Source organism: Dasypus novemcinctus, chromosome 2 (assembly GCF_030445035.2).
Source record: "Dasypus novemcinctus isolate mDasNov1 chromosome 2, mDasNov1.1.hap2, whole genome shotgun sequence".
In the NCBI taxonomy this organism is placed as follows: domain Eukaryota; kingdom Metazoa; phylum Chordata; class Mammalia; order Cingulata; family Dasypodidae; genus Dasypus; species Dasypus novemcinctus.
The window spans coordinates 55,839,535-55,856,181 of NC_080674.1; the positions used below are offsets into that span (position 1 = coordinate 55,839,535).

The 16,647-nt window shown below is 37.3% G+C and overlaps 1 protein-coding gene across 1 annotated transcript in view; it reads right to left on the minus strand.

The window, feature by feature from the left end:
• SLC38A9 (solute carrier family 38 member 9) overlaps window positions 1–16,647 on the minus strand; it is a 123,146-nt gene that overhangs the window by 33,118 nt on the left and 73,381 nt on the right. The window contains exons 9-11 of the mRNA XM_023589022.3: window positions 15,864–16,061; window positions 13,208–13,315; window positions 123–229 (exon numbers count right to left, since the gene is read on the minus strand). Coding sequence (XP_023444790.2) covers window positions 123–229; window positions 13,208–13,315; window positions 15,864–16,061 — 413 coding nt within the window. The remainder of the gene's footprint in view (window positions 1–122; window positions 230–13,207; window positions 13,316–15,863; window positions 16,062–16,647) is intronic.

Here is a 16,647-nt window from a genome sequence, read left to right on the forward strand (position 1 = left end):
GGTAAGATCCGTAAACAAAACTGCACAATTGTACTAAAATATAAAGTGCCTCGAATACTCACTTTAAAAAGTCTGTCCTCAGGAGATACAAAAGTCAGTTCCTCAGATAATTAATTACTCACATTTTTTTCTTGGTTCTTGTTGTTCTTTAAGAGGGTGATAACACAATTATGAATAAAGAAAGCGAGGGTAAGCACTCCAGTCAGCTGTGGAAACTGAAATCTTATCTCTAGGAGAAAGAGAGAAAAAGAGCAATTAAAACTGACAAGTAGAAAATGAATCTCAGTAGCCAAAAGCTGATTACTAAAAGTTGTCTGTGTTGTCCAGAGTGTAAGAATTTTTAAATGTTTTTATAAAGTTTCCCAAGGCCAGCAATAAACTTGGGCAAGTACAAGGGAAAGAAAAGGAGTAAAGAAATGAATACTTCATATAGGTACTTTATATCAGTTATTCCTGTTTGAGGTCACACAACTAGTATGTGGTAGAGCAGTGATTAAGGGTCTGTGTCTCAAATCTTCCTCTTTCCAGTACTTGCATTTGCCAGAAAAACACCTCTAAAAAAGGAACCAGAGAGGGGTCATTTAACATTCTTCGTGACTAATCTAAAAGACAGCATTGTTTCAAAATATTGGGAAAAAATGTCCACTAAGGGGGGACTGATTAAACTATAATACAGTTGCACATGGGTATACAGTCCTTAAAAATTACATTGTAAGGAAAGATTTTATGCCATGGCAAAATGTTCACCATTCAGCATGTATAGAGTATGCTTTTATTTTCAATTTTTAAAAGTATGTGTATATGTGCAAGGAAAAAAGACTGAACAGATATCCACAAAAATGTAAATAGTGGTTATCTCTGGCTGATGGGATTTATTTTAAATTTAACCACTTACCTATATTTTCTAAACTTTCTACAATGAATGCAAAATTATTTCAGAATAAGGAAAAGTCAATAACATATTATATATTTTGAAAAGCACTGCCTATTTCTATCTTTGAAGTCTCCTAACAGAAAAGTTAAAAAAAAAAAAAAAAAAAGACTTTATGTAGAAGACCTTGATTTACTTGAAAATAGTGCTGGAGCTAGGCAATTGGAGAAGAAATCATCTCAGGGAGTTCCTTAGAAGAAATGTAGAAAAGGCCCACTGACTTTTTGCTGTATTATTTTGGGAAAGGAAGTGCAAACTACTAAGATCCAAGTACTATCTCTAAAAGAAATCAATTTAAGTCCAAAAAAATTTTACTGTTTTCCATCTGTTTTTTTGTCTATTAACTTTCATCAGTATTTCTGTATAGAGCAGCAATTCAAAGTGTATTTTTCTTATGCAAACTCTCTGTTATCTAAAATCTTTTTAACGGTTTACTTTTCAGCAATGACAATAAAATTTGGGGGCAACTACCACTTCTGTTTTTTTTTTTTTAACCTCTTGATAAATTGGGATAGAAAGCTACTTCTTTTAATGAGAAAAAGAGTGATCATTTCAGACCAATAGTCAACAATACACTTATATAAATACAATAGAGAAACTGCCCTTGGAAAGAAGGTAAAATTACAATTTGCAGATAACCGTATCAACCTGCAGATATTTTTGCAGAAAAACAACTGAAAGTGTTGAATTACTAAGAATTCCAAGTAAGATAGCTACATAGAAAAAATATTGAAAAAACAGCATCTTTTTCCATATCTGCAATAACTGGTTAGAAGATATTAAAAAGAAAAATTAATGATCCCACTCACAATCCAAAATAGACATAAATATGGCCTAGGAATTAACTTTAATATTTACATGAATTTATATTAAAAAATTATAAAACTTTACTATGGTAGCATGGAGGTATACCATTCAAACCTACTTTCAAATGAAAACCTGCCATAAGGATTATAATTAACTGACAACCTCTAGCTCCATCTCCCTTGGAGCTGTCCTGATCAAATGAAAGCTACACTCTTGGGCAGCTCCTCGCCAATACTAAACCTGGTAGAATACTAGGCCTGGACACTTCTGTCCAACCTGGGTTTCCTCTACAGACAGTCTTTGCATCAGAGTTCCACACTGAATTGGCTGAGACTCATTCTATTCCTATCCTATCCTACTTCTTTCCCTCTCCTTTCACAGGTATCTGAGCTACACCATGGTCTGATGAAGCTGCCTATTCTTGCTCTCTTTTCCCTTTATCTTCCATAAGTGTTCTCACAATAAATCTCTCCAACTTCAAATTCCATTTTGGTGTCTACTGACTGGAGGACCTGAACTGAGACAGCTGATACCAAAAATGGTCTAAGAAAGCAGGCAGAGAGATGGGATTTGGGATTGCATCAATCACCCAGCTTTGAATTGTCATTTAAGTACTGTTTTAGTTATATCCCAAGGTTCTAAGAGTTTTTTCACTATTGCTGTTCCTCTCATCAGTTGATTCAGAGAGAGTGAATAAAAGAGGCAAATCTGATCACAACTTTTCTTTCTTTTTGTATTTGACTGTAGCAGCTCCACTATGAATCCTGCTTTTAGGTAGGGAAATGATAGAATTATTTCTCCATACCCTATTGGCCTCCTGAAGAATTAGTTCAGGCAACCCCAAATAAGGGTGAGATAAAGTCTCATAGTCAGCTTCTAAAGTTATTTTTCATTTTAAATAGAAGGATCTTCAGAATCTGTCCGCTATCTCTTTATCCTTATCGTCTACCATTTCCCCAATAAGTATTTTTCCACTCCAGCCATCCAAATTCTTTTAATTTCCTAAATGAGTCATGATATTTAGGCCTTAACTATTACATATGTTGTTCCATTGACCTGAACTACCTCTTCTCCTAATTCTTCATCTAGAGAACTCCTTTTGTTCCTTAGAACATTCCCTTTTAAGGTCCCTTCTCTTATTCCTAATTTTTATTTTTATGCAACTCCTTAGTACTACTATATCTCTTGTATATCTTTGTATTCTGATAGTTAAATCACAGATTGGTTTTACTATTCAATTGTAGGCTTCTAGAGGGCAGTAGGCCATGACTAATTTGGAAATATGTGGCATATAAACAGGAGCACTCACTTATTTTCAGAATAAATGGACTCAGTCATGTAAACAGTCAAATTCTACATTAAATTCTACATTTAAATTCTTTAAAATGATTTGCTTTTTGCTAAGATCTATTATTTTTCAATAAACTCTCCTGAATCTAGCTGATCTTTCCTGTCTCTCAGAGTAATCAATATCTATTACCTCTAAGATGCCTTCTGAAGCAACTTGCTAGCTGATCCCTTTCTATCTCCTCTAAGAAAGGTGGTATCACCATATTTCTAACTTCAAACTGTCTTTTTGAGCAAATTTCTTGAAAATCTGACATTTTTAACAGCTTTATGGAGATACTCATATACTATACATCTTACCTGTTTCAAGTGTACAATTAAATGATTTTTAGCATATTCACAAAGTTGTGCAACCATCACCACAATCTAATCTTAGAACATTTTCATAATCCCCAAAAGAAACCCCATACTCATTAGCAGCCATTCTCTATCCACTCCTCCATCTCACCCTGGCAACCATGAATCTACTTTCTATCTCTATAAATTTGCCTATTCCGGATATTTCATATAAATGGTATCATCTAATATGCAACCTTTAGTGACTAGTTTCTTTGCTTAGCATAATGTTTCCAAGGTTCATCTATGTTGTCGCATGAAACAGAACTTCATTCCTTTCTATTGCCTAATAATATTCCATTATAAGGATATAACACATTTTATTTATTAATGATGGGCATTTGGGTTGATTCCACTTTTTGGTTATTATGAATAATGCTGCTACAAACATTCATATACAAGTGTGTGAGTGGAAAACAAGCCTTATTAAAGAAACCAGACATTTACACGATAATCACTATACATATATTAAAGAAGACAAATAGATATCTCTACAAAAGGGTTTTAAAGAAGGTCCAGACTTCTGATCATTTTCAGACTGCTTATTTTATCCCTTTGAAAGAAAAGGTGTAAGCAGGTAGGAGAAGATACTTACAATATCTGTATCTGACAAATGACTTTCATTCAGAGTGTATAAAAACCTGTTAGTCAATAAGAAAAAACTGGACAATCAGATAAAAAATGGGCAACAAACTTGAAGAGGCACTTCATAAAAAAGGAAATTGAAATGGCCAATAAACATATGAATAGGTACTAACTTTATCAGTAATCAGGGAAATGCAAATTAAAACTACATTTCAGAAGAACTGTGGGAAGATGGCAAAGTAGGGAGCTACAGAACTCAGTCATTCCACCAAAACAACCATTAAACAGGCAGGAAGTATCTGAAACAATTATTCTGAAACTCCAGATGTCAGAACACTGTTCAGAATCCAGGGAAGAGTGAGAAAAAGAGGCTGACAAATGATGATAAAGAACACTAAATTACTTTCTTTTTGTGGTGGCTACCAATGCCAATCCACCATTCTCAAGGTAGGTTGCCAAGAATTCCAGTCCTCAGCTAGTGGCCAGTGACAAATATAAAACCTCTTTCCCAAGAACAGTGGAGGACACAGCTCATCACTGATCACAGTTCTGATTAGTGAATTTGGATTGCTGGGGACCCAGCTCTGAGGGCAGCTACTGTTTCAACCAAGAATGGACAAAAGTGGCAGCAGCTATTGTTTGAACCCATCCTGGACAGGGCAATGGTGGTGCACTTAAAGATGCTGCGCTTCCTCAGGGTTGCAGGGGACAGTCAACTTAAGGGCTGCATTTGCTGAGCAGACCAGGAAAGCACAGCTTTGGGGAGCCATCAGAGATGCTCTTGGTGTACTTTCTGATACCCTCCTGAGGGCACTTTGAAGCCAGTCTGAGTCCCCTTCATGAGTCCTTGGCCCAGTTTTAGTTGGGAAAGACAAACTTGGGAAAGTCCTGTCTGTTGTGTCCTCCCCCAGAATTTGCCTTCCAGGCAAAATCAGCTTGAGAAAACAAAAGGAATGTAAAAAATTATAGAGGCAGACAGTGTAGTAGTTTGATATGGTTATGAATTCCAAAAATAGATGTTGGATTATGTTTGTAATCTGGTTTATACCTGGGCATGATTAAGTTATGGTTAGGGCTTTGACTGGGCTATGTCATTAGGGCCTTGAGTCCCCACCCTTTGGTGGCTGGGGACTCAGATAAAAGGGATGACAAAGGACAGAGTTGAAAGTTTTTGATGTTGAAGTTTTTTTTTGTTTTTTTAAAAAGATTTATTATTTTTCTCCCTTTGCCCCCCGCCCTAGTTGTCTGTTCTCTGTGTCTATTTGCTGCATGTTCTTCTTTGTCCACTTCTGTTGTTGTCAGCAGCACAGGAATCTGTGTTTCTTTTTGTTGCATCATCTTGTTATGTCAGCTCTCCGTGTGTGCAGTGCCATTCCTGAGCAGGCTGAACTTTCTTTCGCGCTGGGTGGCTCTCCTTACGGGGTGCACTCCTAGCTCCCCTACGTGGGGACACCTCTGCGTGGCACGGCACTCCTTGTGCGCATCAGCACTGCACGTGGGCCAGCTCCACATGGGTCAAGGAGGCCCGGAGTTTGAACTGCGGACCTCCCATGTGGTAGGCGAACGCCCTAACCACTGGGTCAAGTCCACTTCTGATGCTGAAGTTGTGTTTTTGTTTTTGTTTTTTTTTAAGATTTATTTATTTATTTCTCTCCCCTCCCCCCCACCCCCGCCCCGGTTGTCTGTTCCCTGTGTCTCTTTGCTGCGTCTTCTTCTTTGTCCACTTCGTTGTTGTCAGTGGCACGGGAATCTGTGTTTCTTTTTGTTGCATCATCTTGTTGCATCAGCTTCCACGTGGGTGGCACCATTCTTAGGCAGGCTGCTTTTTTCTTTTGCACTGGGCAGCTCTCCTTATGGGGTGCACTCCTTGCATGTGGGGCTCCCCTAAGCGGGGACACCCCTGCATGGCAGGGCACTCCTTGCGCGCATCAGCACTGCGCATGGGCCAGCTCCACACGGGTCAAGGAGGCACGGGGTTTGAACCGTGGACCTCCCATGTGGTAGATGGACACCCTAACCGCTGGGCCAAGTTCGCTTCCCCCGATGTTGAAGTTTTGATGTTGGAGTTTGATGCTGAAGACATAAGCTGGAGCCCGGGAGGAGAGGAACCCTGAGCCCAGGAAGAGGCAAGCCCTGGGAAGAGAAGAACCCTGAGCCCAGAGAGAACAAAACCCTGGAAAGGAGGAACCCCAGAAGCCTGAACCCTCACAGATGTCGGCAGCCATTTTGCTCCAACATGTGAAAACAGACTTTGGTGAGGAAAGTAACTTATACTTTATGGCCTGGTACCTGTAAGTTCCTACCCCAAAGAAATATCCTTTATAAAAACCAACCAATTTCTGGTATTTTGCATCAGCACCCCTTTGGTTGACTAATACAGACAGTCTGAGACAAAGGCCTGCCAGCCTCAAACAACCGGGGGAGGGAGCTCTGCCTCCTGGGAAACAGAGGGGACAACCAAACTCATAAAAACAGGTGAACTCCAAAACAACTAATATGCAAAAGCCCAGAAATACAGGGAAATCCCTTTATATGGTATTTGCTTTGGACAGAGTTTCCTGACAGAAGGGCTGAAGCTCCACAGGTGGTTACAAAACCAAGAAACAGAAACAGATATCTCAGGGAATAAATCCTAGAGTTAACATTTTAAAGTATTAAAATATAGTGTGTACAACAAGAGTATACAAGACAAACTAAGGAACAGGAAATGATGGTCCATCCAAAGGAATAGGATAAAAATCCACAAAACACCAATGAAGATCATGACAATTTAGACATTCTGAACAAAGTCTTTAAAAAAGATCTAAAAAGCCTCAATTAAACGAAGGAAAATATGGAGAAAAAACTAAAGGGTATCAGGAAAACGATGAGTGAGCAATATGGGAATCTAAAGACATAGAAATTCTGAAAAGGAACTAAACAGAACTACTGGAATTGAAGACCACAGTAACTGATGAAAAATGCACAGGATGGTTTTGAAAGCATACTGACGCTGGCAAAAGAAAGAATCAGGGAACTTGAAGAGGAGCAGAAAGAAAAAAAGGAAATATTAAAAGTGAAAATAGCCTCAGACACCCCTGGGACATCATCAAGCATACCAATATGTGTATTATGGGTGTCCCAGAAGCAAGAAAGAAAGTGACAGAAGGAATATTCAAAGAAATAATAACAGGCAACTTTCCCAAACTTAGCAAAAGATGTGAATATGCACATTTAAGAAGTCCAGAGAATACCAAACAGGTTAAACATGAAGAAAAATACACCCCTGTAAAATACTGATCACACCATCAAATGCAAAGAATAAGGAGAGAGTTATGAAAGCTGTAAGAGAAAAGCAGTGTGTTATGTACAAGGGAGTCCCAATTTGATTGAGTGCCAATTTCTCATCAGAAACCACAGAGGTAAGAATGCAGTGCATTGAAATACATAAAAAAACAACTCCCAGCCAAGAATTTCATGTCTCCAGAGACTCTCTTTCAAAAAAGGAGAGATTAAGACATTCTCAAATAAACAAAATTTGAAGTTGTAGACCTGTGCCTACAAGCAATCTAAAGGGAGTTCTACAGACTGAAAGGTAAGGATACTAGACAGTCGTTCAAAGTGGCATAAAGAAATAAAGACCAGGGTTAAAGGTACCATTTGGGTAAAATGCCAGTATTATTGTAGTGTATTGCTTAGTATGTAACTGCACTTCTTACTTCCTACAGGTGCTAAAATGCATATGCATAAAAAGTAATGATAAGTCTATGTTTTGGAGATACAATGTACAAAGGTATAACTGGTAACAAGTACAAAAATTAGTGAGGATACAGAGGGGTATAAGAAGTAACAAGTACAATTGGTGGGGGACATATTGGATAAAACAGACTTTAAGTCAAAAGCAACTTTGTCTCTCTTATGAGAGACAAAGATGGTTGTTATATATTGTTAAAGGGGACATTCAATAGGAAGATGTAATAACTAAAAATATATGTGTACCTAACAGCAGAACCTCAAAATATATGAAGTAAATACTGTCAGAGTTGAAGGGAGAAACTGATGGTTCTGAATTAAGAGTAAGAGACTTTAATATACCACTCTCAATAATGGAGAGACCATCTAGTCAGAAGATCAATAAGGAATTACAACATCCAAATGATACTCTATACAAACTACACCTAAAAGCTGGATATAGAACACTTTACCCAACAATACAGAATATACATTTTTCTCAAGTGCACATCGATCATTCTCCAGGATACACCATATGTTGGGTCACAAAAAAAATCTTGATAAATTTAAAAAAATATTGAAATCATACCATGGATATTCTCCTATGACAACGAAATGAAGCTAGAAATAAATAATAGAGGAAGAATTGGAAAATTCACAAATACATGTAAATTAAACAACATACTTCTAAATAACCAGTGGGTTAAAGAGGAATTCACAAAGGAAATTAGGAAATACCTTGAAGCAAATGAAAATGAAAATACAACATACCAGAGGCGGACTTGGCCCAGTGGTTAGGGTGTCCGTCTACCACATGAGGTCCACAGTTCAAGCCCCGGGCCTCCTTGACCTGTGTGGAGCTGGCCCATGAGCAGTGCTGATGCGCGCAAGGAGTGCCGTGCCACGCAAGGGTGTCCCCCGAATAGGGGAGCCCCACGCGCAAGGAGTGTGCCCCATAAGGGGAGCCACCCAGCAAAAGAAAGAAAGTGCAGCTTGCCCAGGAATGGTGCCGCACACACGGAGAACTGACACAACAAGACGACGCAACAAAAAGAAACACAGATTCCCGTGCCACTGACGACAACAGAAGCAGACAAAGAAGATGCAGCTATTAAATAGACACAGAGAACAGACAACTGGGGTGGGGGGGGGGAAGGGTAGAGAAATAAATAAATAAATCTTAAAAAAAAAAAAAGAAAATACAACATACCAAAACTTATGGGATAAAGCAAAAGCAGTAATGAGAGGGAAATTTATAGCTCTAAATGCTTATACTAAATGCTTACAATTATTTTTTCCCCCTAGGAGGTACCATCGATTGAACCCAGGACCTCATACATGTGAAGCAAGTACTCAACTACTGAGCTACACCCACTCTGCTAAATACTTAAAATTAGAAGAAGGACTTCAAATAAGAGACCTAACTTCAAAATTGGAAGAACTAGAAAAAGAAGAGCAACCTAAACCCAAACTGAGCAGAAAAAAGGAAAGAGTAGAGCAGAGAGAAATGAAATATAAAACAAATACAAGAGACAATCAACAAAACTAAAAGTTGATTCTTTGAAAAGATCAATAAAACTGACAATCCTCTAGTTAGACTGACAAATATCAGAAATGAAAAGGTGGGCATTATTACTAATTCCACTGAAATAAAAAGGATTGGAAGAGGATGTGAAAAACTGTATGCCAATAAAGCTAGATGCCCACAGTCACCGCAGTTATTCAACAGTGTACTGAAAGTTCTTGCCAAAGCAATTAGGCAAGAAAAAGAAATTCAAGCCATCCAAATTGGAAAGGAAGACGCAAAACTTTCCTTATCTGCAGATGATATGATCCTATATTCAGAAAATTCTCAAAAACGCACAACAAAGGTCCTAGAGCTAATTAGTGCATTCAGCAAAATGGCAGGGTACAAGATCAACACCCCAAAATCAGTAGTATTTCTATACACAAGCAATGAACAATCTGAAAAAGAAATCAATTAAAGAATTCTATTCATAATAGCAACTAAAAGAATGAAATATCAGGAATAAATGTAACCAAGGAAGAATAGGATACATACAGAAAACTACGAAATATTGCCAGAAGAAACCAAAGAAGACCTAAATGGAAGGACATTGCTTGTCAGTGGAGAGGAAGACTAAATATCATTAGTATATCAGTACTACCCAAAGCAATTTATAGATTCAATGCAATTGCAACCAAAAGTCCAAAGTGACTCCAAATAGCTAAAGCCATTGTGAAAAAGAATGATATTGGAGGACTCACACTTCCCTATCTTAAAACTTTCTATTAGTATTACAAAGCCACAGTAATCAAAACAATATGGTACTGGCACAAGGACTGATATAAAGGCCAATGGAACTGAATTGAGAACTCAGAAATGAATCCTCACATTTATGGCCAACTGAATTTTGAGAGGGTGGCAGAGACCACTCAGTTGGGAAAGAAAAGTCTCTCAACAAATGGTGCTGGAAAACTTGGATTTCCGTTTGCAAAAAAAGTGGCAGAGACCACTCAGTTGGGAAAGAAAAGTCTCTCAACAAATGGTGCTGGAAAACTTGGATTTCCGTTTGCAAAAAAAGGAGGAGGACCCCTACCACACACCATAATAAAAAACCAATTCATTATGAATCAAAAACCTAAATATAAAAGCTAGATCAATCAAACACCTAGAAGAAAACATAGAGAAGCAACTTTAGGACCTTGTGTTAGACAATGGATTCTTCGACTTCACACTCAAAGCACAAGTAAGAAAAGAAAAAATAGATAAATGGGACCCCATCAAAAAAAAAAATTGTGTCTTAAAGGATTTAATAATGAAAGTAAAACAACCACCTACACAATTGGAGAAAATATTTGGAAAACATATATCTGATAAAAGTTTAATATCTAGAATATATAAAGAAATCCTTCAACCTAAAAGACAAATATCCCAATTATAAAATGGGCAAAAGAGTTAAATCAGGCATCTCTCCACAGAAGATATATAAGTGGCCAAAAAGCATATTAGAAGATGTAAGTCATCAGGGAAATGCAAATCAAAACCACAATGTGATACTATTTCATACCCATTAGAATGGCTGCTCTTAAAAAGTGGATAATAAGTTTTGGAGAGGATGTAGAAAAATAGAAACAGTCATTCATTGCTGGGGGCAGGGTAAAACAGTTGCAGCTGCTGCTTCAGAAAGCTAAGTATAGAACTACCACAGGACTGGCAAATTCCACTATTAGGTATACATGAAAAAGAATTGAAAGCAGGGACTCAAACAGATATTTGCATGCTGATGTTCATAGTGGCATTATTCACAATTGCCAGAAGATGGAAGAAACTGGAGTTTCCATCAACTGAAGAATGGATAAATCAAATGTGGTATATACATACCATGGAATATTATTCAACCATAAAAAGGAATGCACTCCTGATATATACAACAAAATGGATGAACCCTGAAGACAACATGTTTAGTAAAATAAGCCAAAGATTGTAAGATCTCACTGAGTTGGAATCTAGAATAGGTTACCAGGGGATGGGGTGGGGATAGGGAATGTGAAGTTAAAGCTTAAAATATACAGGAATTTGGAACCATGGAATTCTTTAGGTAATGGATGGTGGTGATGGTATCACAACATTGTGAATGCAGTTAACAGCAGTGAAATACATATGAATATGATTAAAAGAGGAAATGTTAGATTTTATATACGATAACAGAATTAAAAAAAAAAAATCCATGGACTACACTACACAAACAGGAAACCCTAAGTTAAACCATGGATTTTAATAGTACAATTATAAAAAATGTGCTATCAACACTTGTAACAAATGTTCCACACCAATGCAAGAAGTTGGTGTGGGTGGGGTATGGGAGTCCTGTATTTTATGCATGATTGTTCTGTGAACCCCCAAATTCTCTAATAAAAAATAAAATAAACTTTAAAATACCACATTGTAATAGCAATATATACACACCAGAATAATCCCTCCATTGCTTGTTAGGTAATGAGGGAACATGTGGTGGTAGTATCCACTTTTGTTACATACTAACTGACTCTCTCATTTGAAGCCCTTCCCCTTTACAGTTTAAGGCCTAAAGTTAAGATTCAGTATTATGTGTTACCTTCACATCTCATAAACTTAAGAGGGCCCACTGGCCTAACTGCAAGTTCTTTTTTCATTTCTGCTCCTGCAGATAAGGTCCCCTACTCAAACAACCCTCCTTATCGAGGAGACCAATCACCATTCCTGCTTCAATACTGAGTAGTGGGCTTCAGTTCCCTGCCAATCCATGGATTTATTCTTTTCTTTTGGCATTTTTAGTTAGTTTTGGTATGAGGGTAATATTGGCCTCATAAAATGAGTTTGGAAGTTCTCTCTCCTGTTCAGTTTTTTGGAAGAGTTTGAGCAAGATTGGTATTAATTCTTCTTGTAAAGTTTGGTAAAATTCACCAGTGAAGATTTCTGGTCCTGGGTTTTTCCTTGTTGGGAGGTTTTTGATTACTGATTTAACTACTTTACTAGTTTCTAGTTGGTATTTTTTTTTTTTGGTCTTTGAAATAACTACTTATCTTCTCCCTTTCCTTTATATCTATTCTCTTATATCATATCATTAACAGAAATTTTTAGCATTAAGACTTTATATATAAATCACAATGGATGTAATTTTAGAAAATGTCCTGAACTGTTTGAAATCACTCAATGGAAGAAATAAAGTTGCCATTTTCTTCAGTGCTCCCTTTAAAATACAGTATCATGGGAAGCAGACATAGCTCAACTGATAGAGCGTCCACCTATCATTTGGAGGGTCCAGGGTTCTATACCCAGGGCCTCCTGACCTGTGTGGTGAGCTGGCCCATGCACAGTGCTGATGAGTGCAAGGAGTACCATGCCACACAGGGGTGCACTCGCCATTTGGAGGGTCCAGGGTTCTATACCCAGGGCCTCCTGACCTATGTGGTGAGCTGGCCCATGCACAGTGCTGATGAGTGCAAGGACTGCCATGCCACACAGGGGTGCACTCACATAGGGGAGCCCCACACGCAAGGAGTACGTCCCGCAAGGAAAGCTGCTCCGTGTGTAAAAAAGTGCAACGTGCCCAGAAGTGGTGCTACACACACGGAGAGCTGATACAGCAAGATGACACAACAACAAAAAAGAGACACAGTTTCCCAGTGCCGCCTGATAATACAAGCGGACGCAGAAGAACACACAATGAATGGACACAGAAAGCAGACAGTGGGGGAGGGGGAGGAAGGGCAGAGAAATAAATCTTTAAAAAATAAAATAAAATACAGTATCAGGGGAAAAGAACCCTGCAAACACCATTATTTTCCTTATATTGAATTTATATCAACTTCTGAGTCCCGTTTGAAACAGTATTAATAAAAAAGGCTTAGCATAAAAAATACCGTTACTTATTTTAGAATAGCATATAACAATGTTGACTTAATGATCACATTACTGTAATTTATTATTTGGCTATGACAGCTCACCTGGTACAAAAAAGTCTGTTGAGGTAAACCAATGAAATTCCAAATGAAATCCCAAGTGAAATGCCTTCCAGGTGACAAGGAAAATTAAATAGAGAACAGATACTGTGCCTGTGAGAAAAAAATTTAGAAACCATTTATCACCTTTCAGTGTTTTACAAATTATTTAAAGTCAAGTTATTTTTCTACATTCTTAGCCACATGTAGAAAATTATTTTCTGAGTTCATAGATTATCACCCATAAAACCCAAATGAGATCTAAAGAGGAAGAAACAAGCTAGTGATTTATCAGAAAACAAAAGAAAACAAAACAAAAAAAACTATGTAGTAGGCCTTAGAACAACTGGACTGCTCATATATTGTTGAATGCTTAATTTACTTATGAGTTGAGTTTAGTGAAGGATATAAGCAGAGTCCATTACAAAATAGTAAGGTTACCTAGGAGAAAAAAACATGAAAGTGGCTTTTATTCTTTGTATTTGAAGTGTCATATAAAGTCAACAGGCTGGAAAAGTCTGTCTCAATGTTTAGTGTAAGATGGTAAGAAAAGTAGTGAATGTGGATAATAAGCGTATTTGTAAAAGCCAATAAGCTAAATAACCCATAAACAATCTGACCTGGTGTCTAAATAAGTTTTTTTTTTAAATTTTTAATTAAAAAAAATTTTTTTTTAAAGATACATAGATCACAAAAATTGTTACTAGATGAGGTTTTGACTGGGTAGTACTATGTATTTGATGGAAAGATGCAAGGTTCTATTCTAGGTATCATATACAGGGTAAACCAGGCATTCAGATTTCTTAGTAGTCTAGAAGTTAGAGGATTATTCCTTTTAAGGAATTATGGAGTAGAGTCAGAAAACCCAGGAAACCTTTTAGATGCTAATTCCTCTACAGAAACTCTAATTTGAAAAAGAAAGGAAAAGTACCAAGAAAAAGAGGAAAAGCAGGATATCCTTAAGGAGCTAGAGAAGAATCAACCCTGCTGGAAGTCTGGTGATAATCTATATAATTAAGCAAATCATTATGTAAATTTATAAGCTACTTTAAAAAGATGTTCCATAGAAAAGTCAGCAAATCAGGAAACCACAAATTAGCTATCTATAATCTACTATGGGTTTGGAGAGTAGTTGATTTAAAAAAAGATGGAAACAAGAGGCTACAGCTTATACGACTACAACTCTTGATTTTCTGTGTGTGTCTATGGCACAGTCCTATAGTGACTCCTATTTTGAGGCAGAGAGGCATACAGAAATACCTTTAACTTATCATTTGGTTTTCTGGAAACCCAAAACTACTTTCTGGTTCTCTGATTGATGGATAATGTGATTATTTTATACTCTAGACTGCCTACCAGGAGATCAGATTATAGGGAGGAGCTAAAATCCTACTGTTTATTTGGGTTTATCAATTCTTGCTGAATGATATGCTTAACTTTAGTTAGCCAAATCTGAGCTGTCATAAGGACTCTTAGGAATTCTGTCTACCATCTTAAGTTTCAGTATTGTAAGAAAAGATAGAGTCAAAACATTCCTTTAGTGACTTCTGAAAAACAGGGCTTATAGAAAGAGGTCTGTTCCAAGAAAGAAAAGCACTGAGGAAGAACAAAAGCAGAATAAACCTAAGGAGCTTGAACTAGAGAATGATCTCCCAGGTTGAAAGTCAGGTGATAATTCTGTATTATACACTTAAACAGAAACTGTTGGAAAAAATATTATATAACCTTTCTTAGTAAGTTTTAATTTTTCTAACCATTAGAATTGAAAAGTTCACTATAATGTTCTACTTGGATCTCTCCTTGTAGCGGTTTGATATGGTTCATGAATTTCAAACATAAGGTATTAGATTATATTTGTAAACTGATTTGTCCCTGGGCATGATTAAATTATGATTAGGCCTTGATTGGGTGTTGAGTCCCTACCCCTTGGTGAGTGGGGACTCACAGATAAAAGACATGGCAAAGGACAGAGTTGGAGTTTTGATGTTGGAGTTTTGATGCTGGAGTCTTGAGCTTGAGCCCCAGGAAGCAAGCACACAGAAAAACTTGGTATTAAGGAAAAAGAAGGCCCCTGGGAAGAGAAACAGCCTTTTATCTAATAGTCTACAGCTGGTCTTTTAGAGATAACAGAGCAGCTGAGCCTGGAGAGAAATGGCGCCCTGAGAAGAGAGGAACAAAGGAAGTCTGAACTCTTGGCAGATGTTGGCAGCCATCTTCCTCCAACAAGGAAAAAGACTTTGGTGAGTGAAGTAACTTATGAGTTATAGCCTAGTAACTGTATAAGTTCCTACCCAAAATAAATACCCTTTATAAAAGGCAGTAAATTTCTGGTATTTTGCATCAGCACCCCTTTGACTGACTAATACACTCCTCCTGAAATTTTAGTCTATTTCCTCTGTTGTAACTCTTAGAGGAAATGAGGAACTGTTGTTCCCTGAGCATTGTATGGGAATCCCAAATAACTCATGCCTAAAAAAAGGCATCTAATTTTTTCTGGGCCAAACTCCATGAAGACAACTGAAAAGCAAGGTAACATTAGTGAACAAATTAAACACAGATAAACAGACTTCAAAGGTAAGACTCTCCTCAGCCAGACTGTATTTCCACAGAATCCAGCAAGTATTCTACTAAAGAGAGGCTTCACAATGGTACCTTGGCTTACCTAGGATATTAAATTTTGCAAAAAATGAAGGCGATTTGAAATTGAGCAGTGGTAGGAGGAGTCCTATGAGGTAAAAGGGCACTGTCTTGGACTTATTCCACCACTTTTCAAACTGTTGGACTCCTGTGTCATTAGTGTAGAATATTATTATAGAGCGATTGTCAGGATGGCCACCACTCCCTGCACTTGGACAAATCACTGCAATAGAAAAGCACCATGTTAGAGAAGATCATGAAAAACAGAAAATAACTGTTCCTAGAACCCAGTGCTTGCTCAACTCTGATCAGGAGCACTAAGCTTCTCCTTTCTGGAAAAAAATCGAGGGTTATATTTAGATATATTAGGAATCCTTTACCTATGAATACATACTTTAGAGTAATGGATATTAGAAAATTTTTAGGTATATCCCTAAGGTGTACTGGGAACTAAAAAAATATCTTACCAAATATTCTTCGGCTTTATTGCCAGAGAGAAAATATTGGGCTGGATGGTATTTGGAATGATAAAAAATATCATTCATTGAATGTACAACTCTGTGATTATACTGGAAACCATTAATTGTATACTTTGAATGGGCTGTATGATATGTGAATAAAAAAATTGTTTTTAAAGAAGAAATATCATTCACGGTAACTGCTGTGATAACCATACAAAGACCAAAGAGCATGTTTCTTTAACAATAAAATCTATGGGTTTGGGATAAAAAGCAGGCATTGTTGAAAGAGGTACCATGGTACTCAAAACCTAAGCATTGATTAAAGCTTAAGAACACTGAATTCCAGCA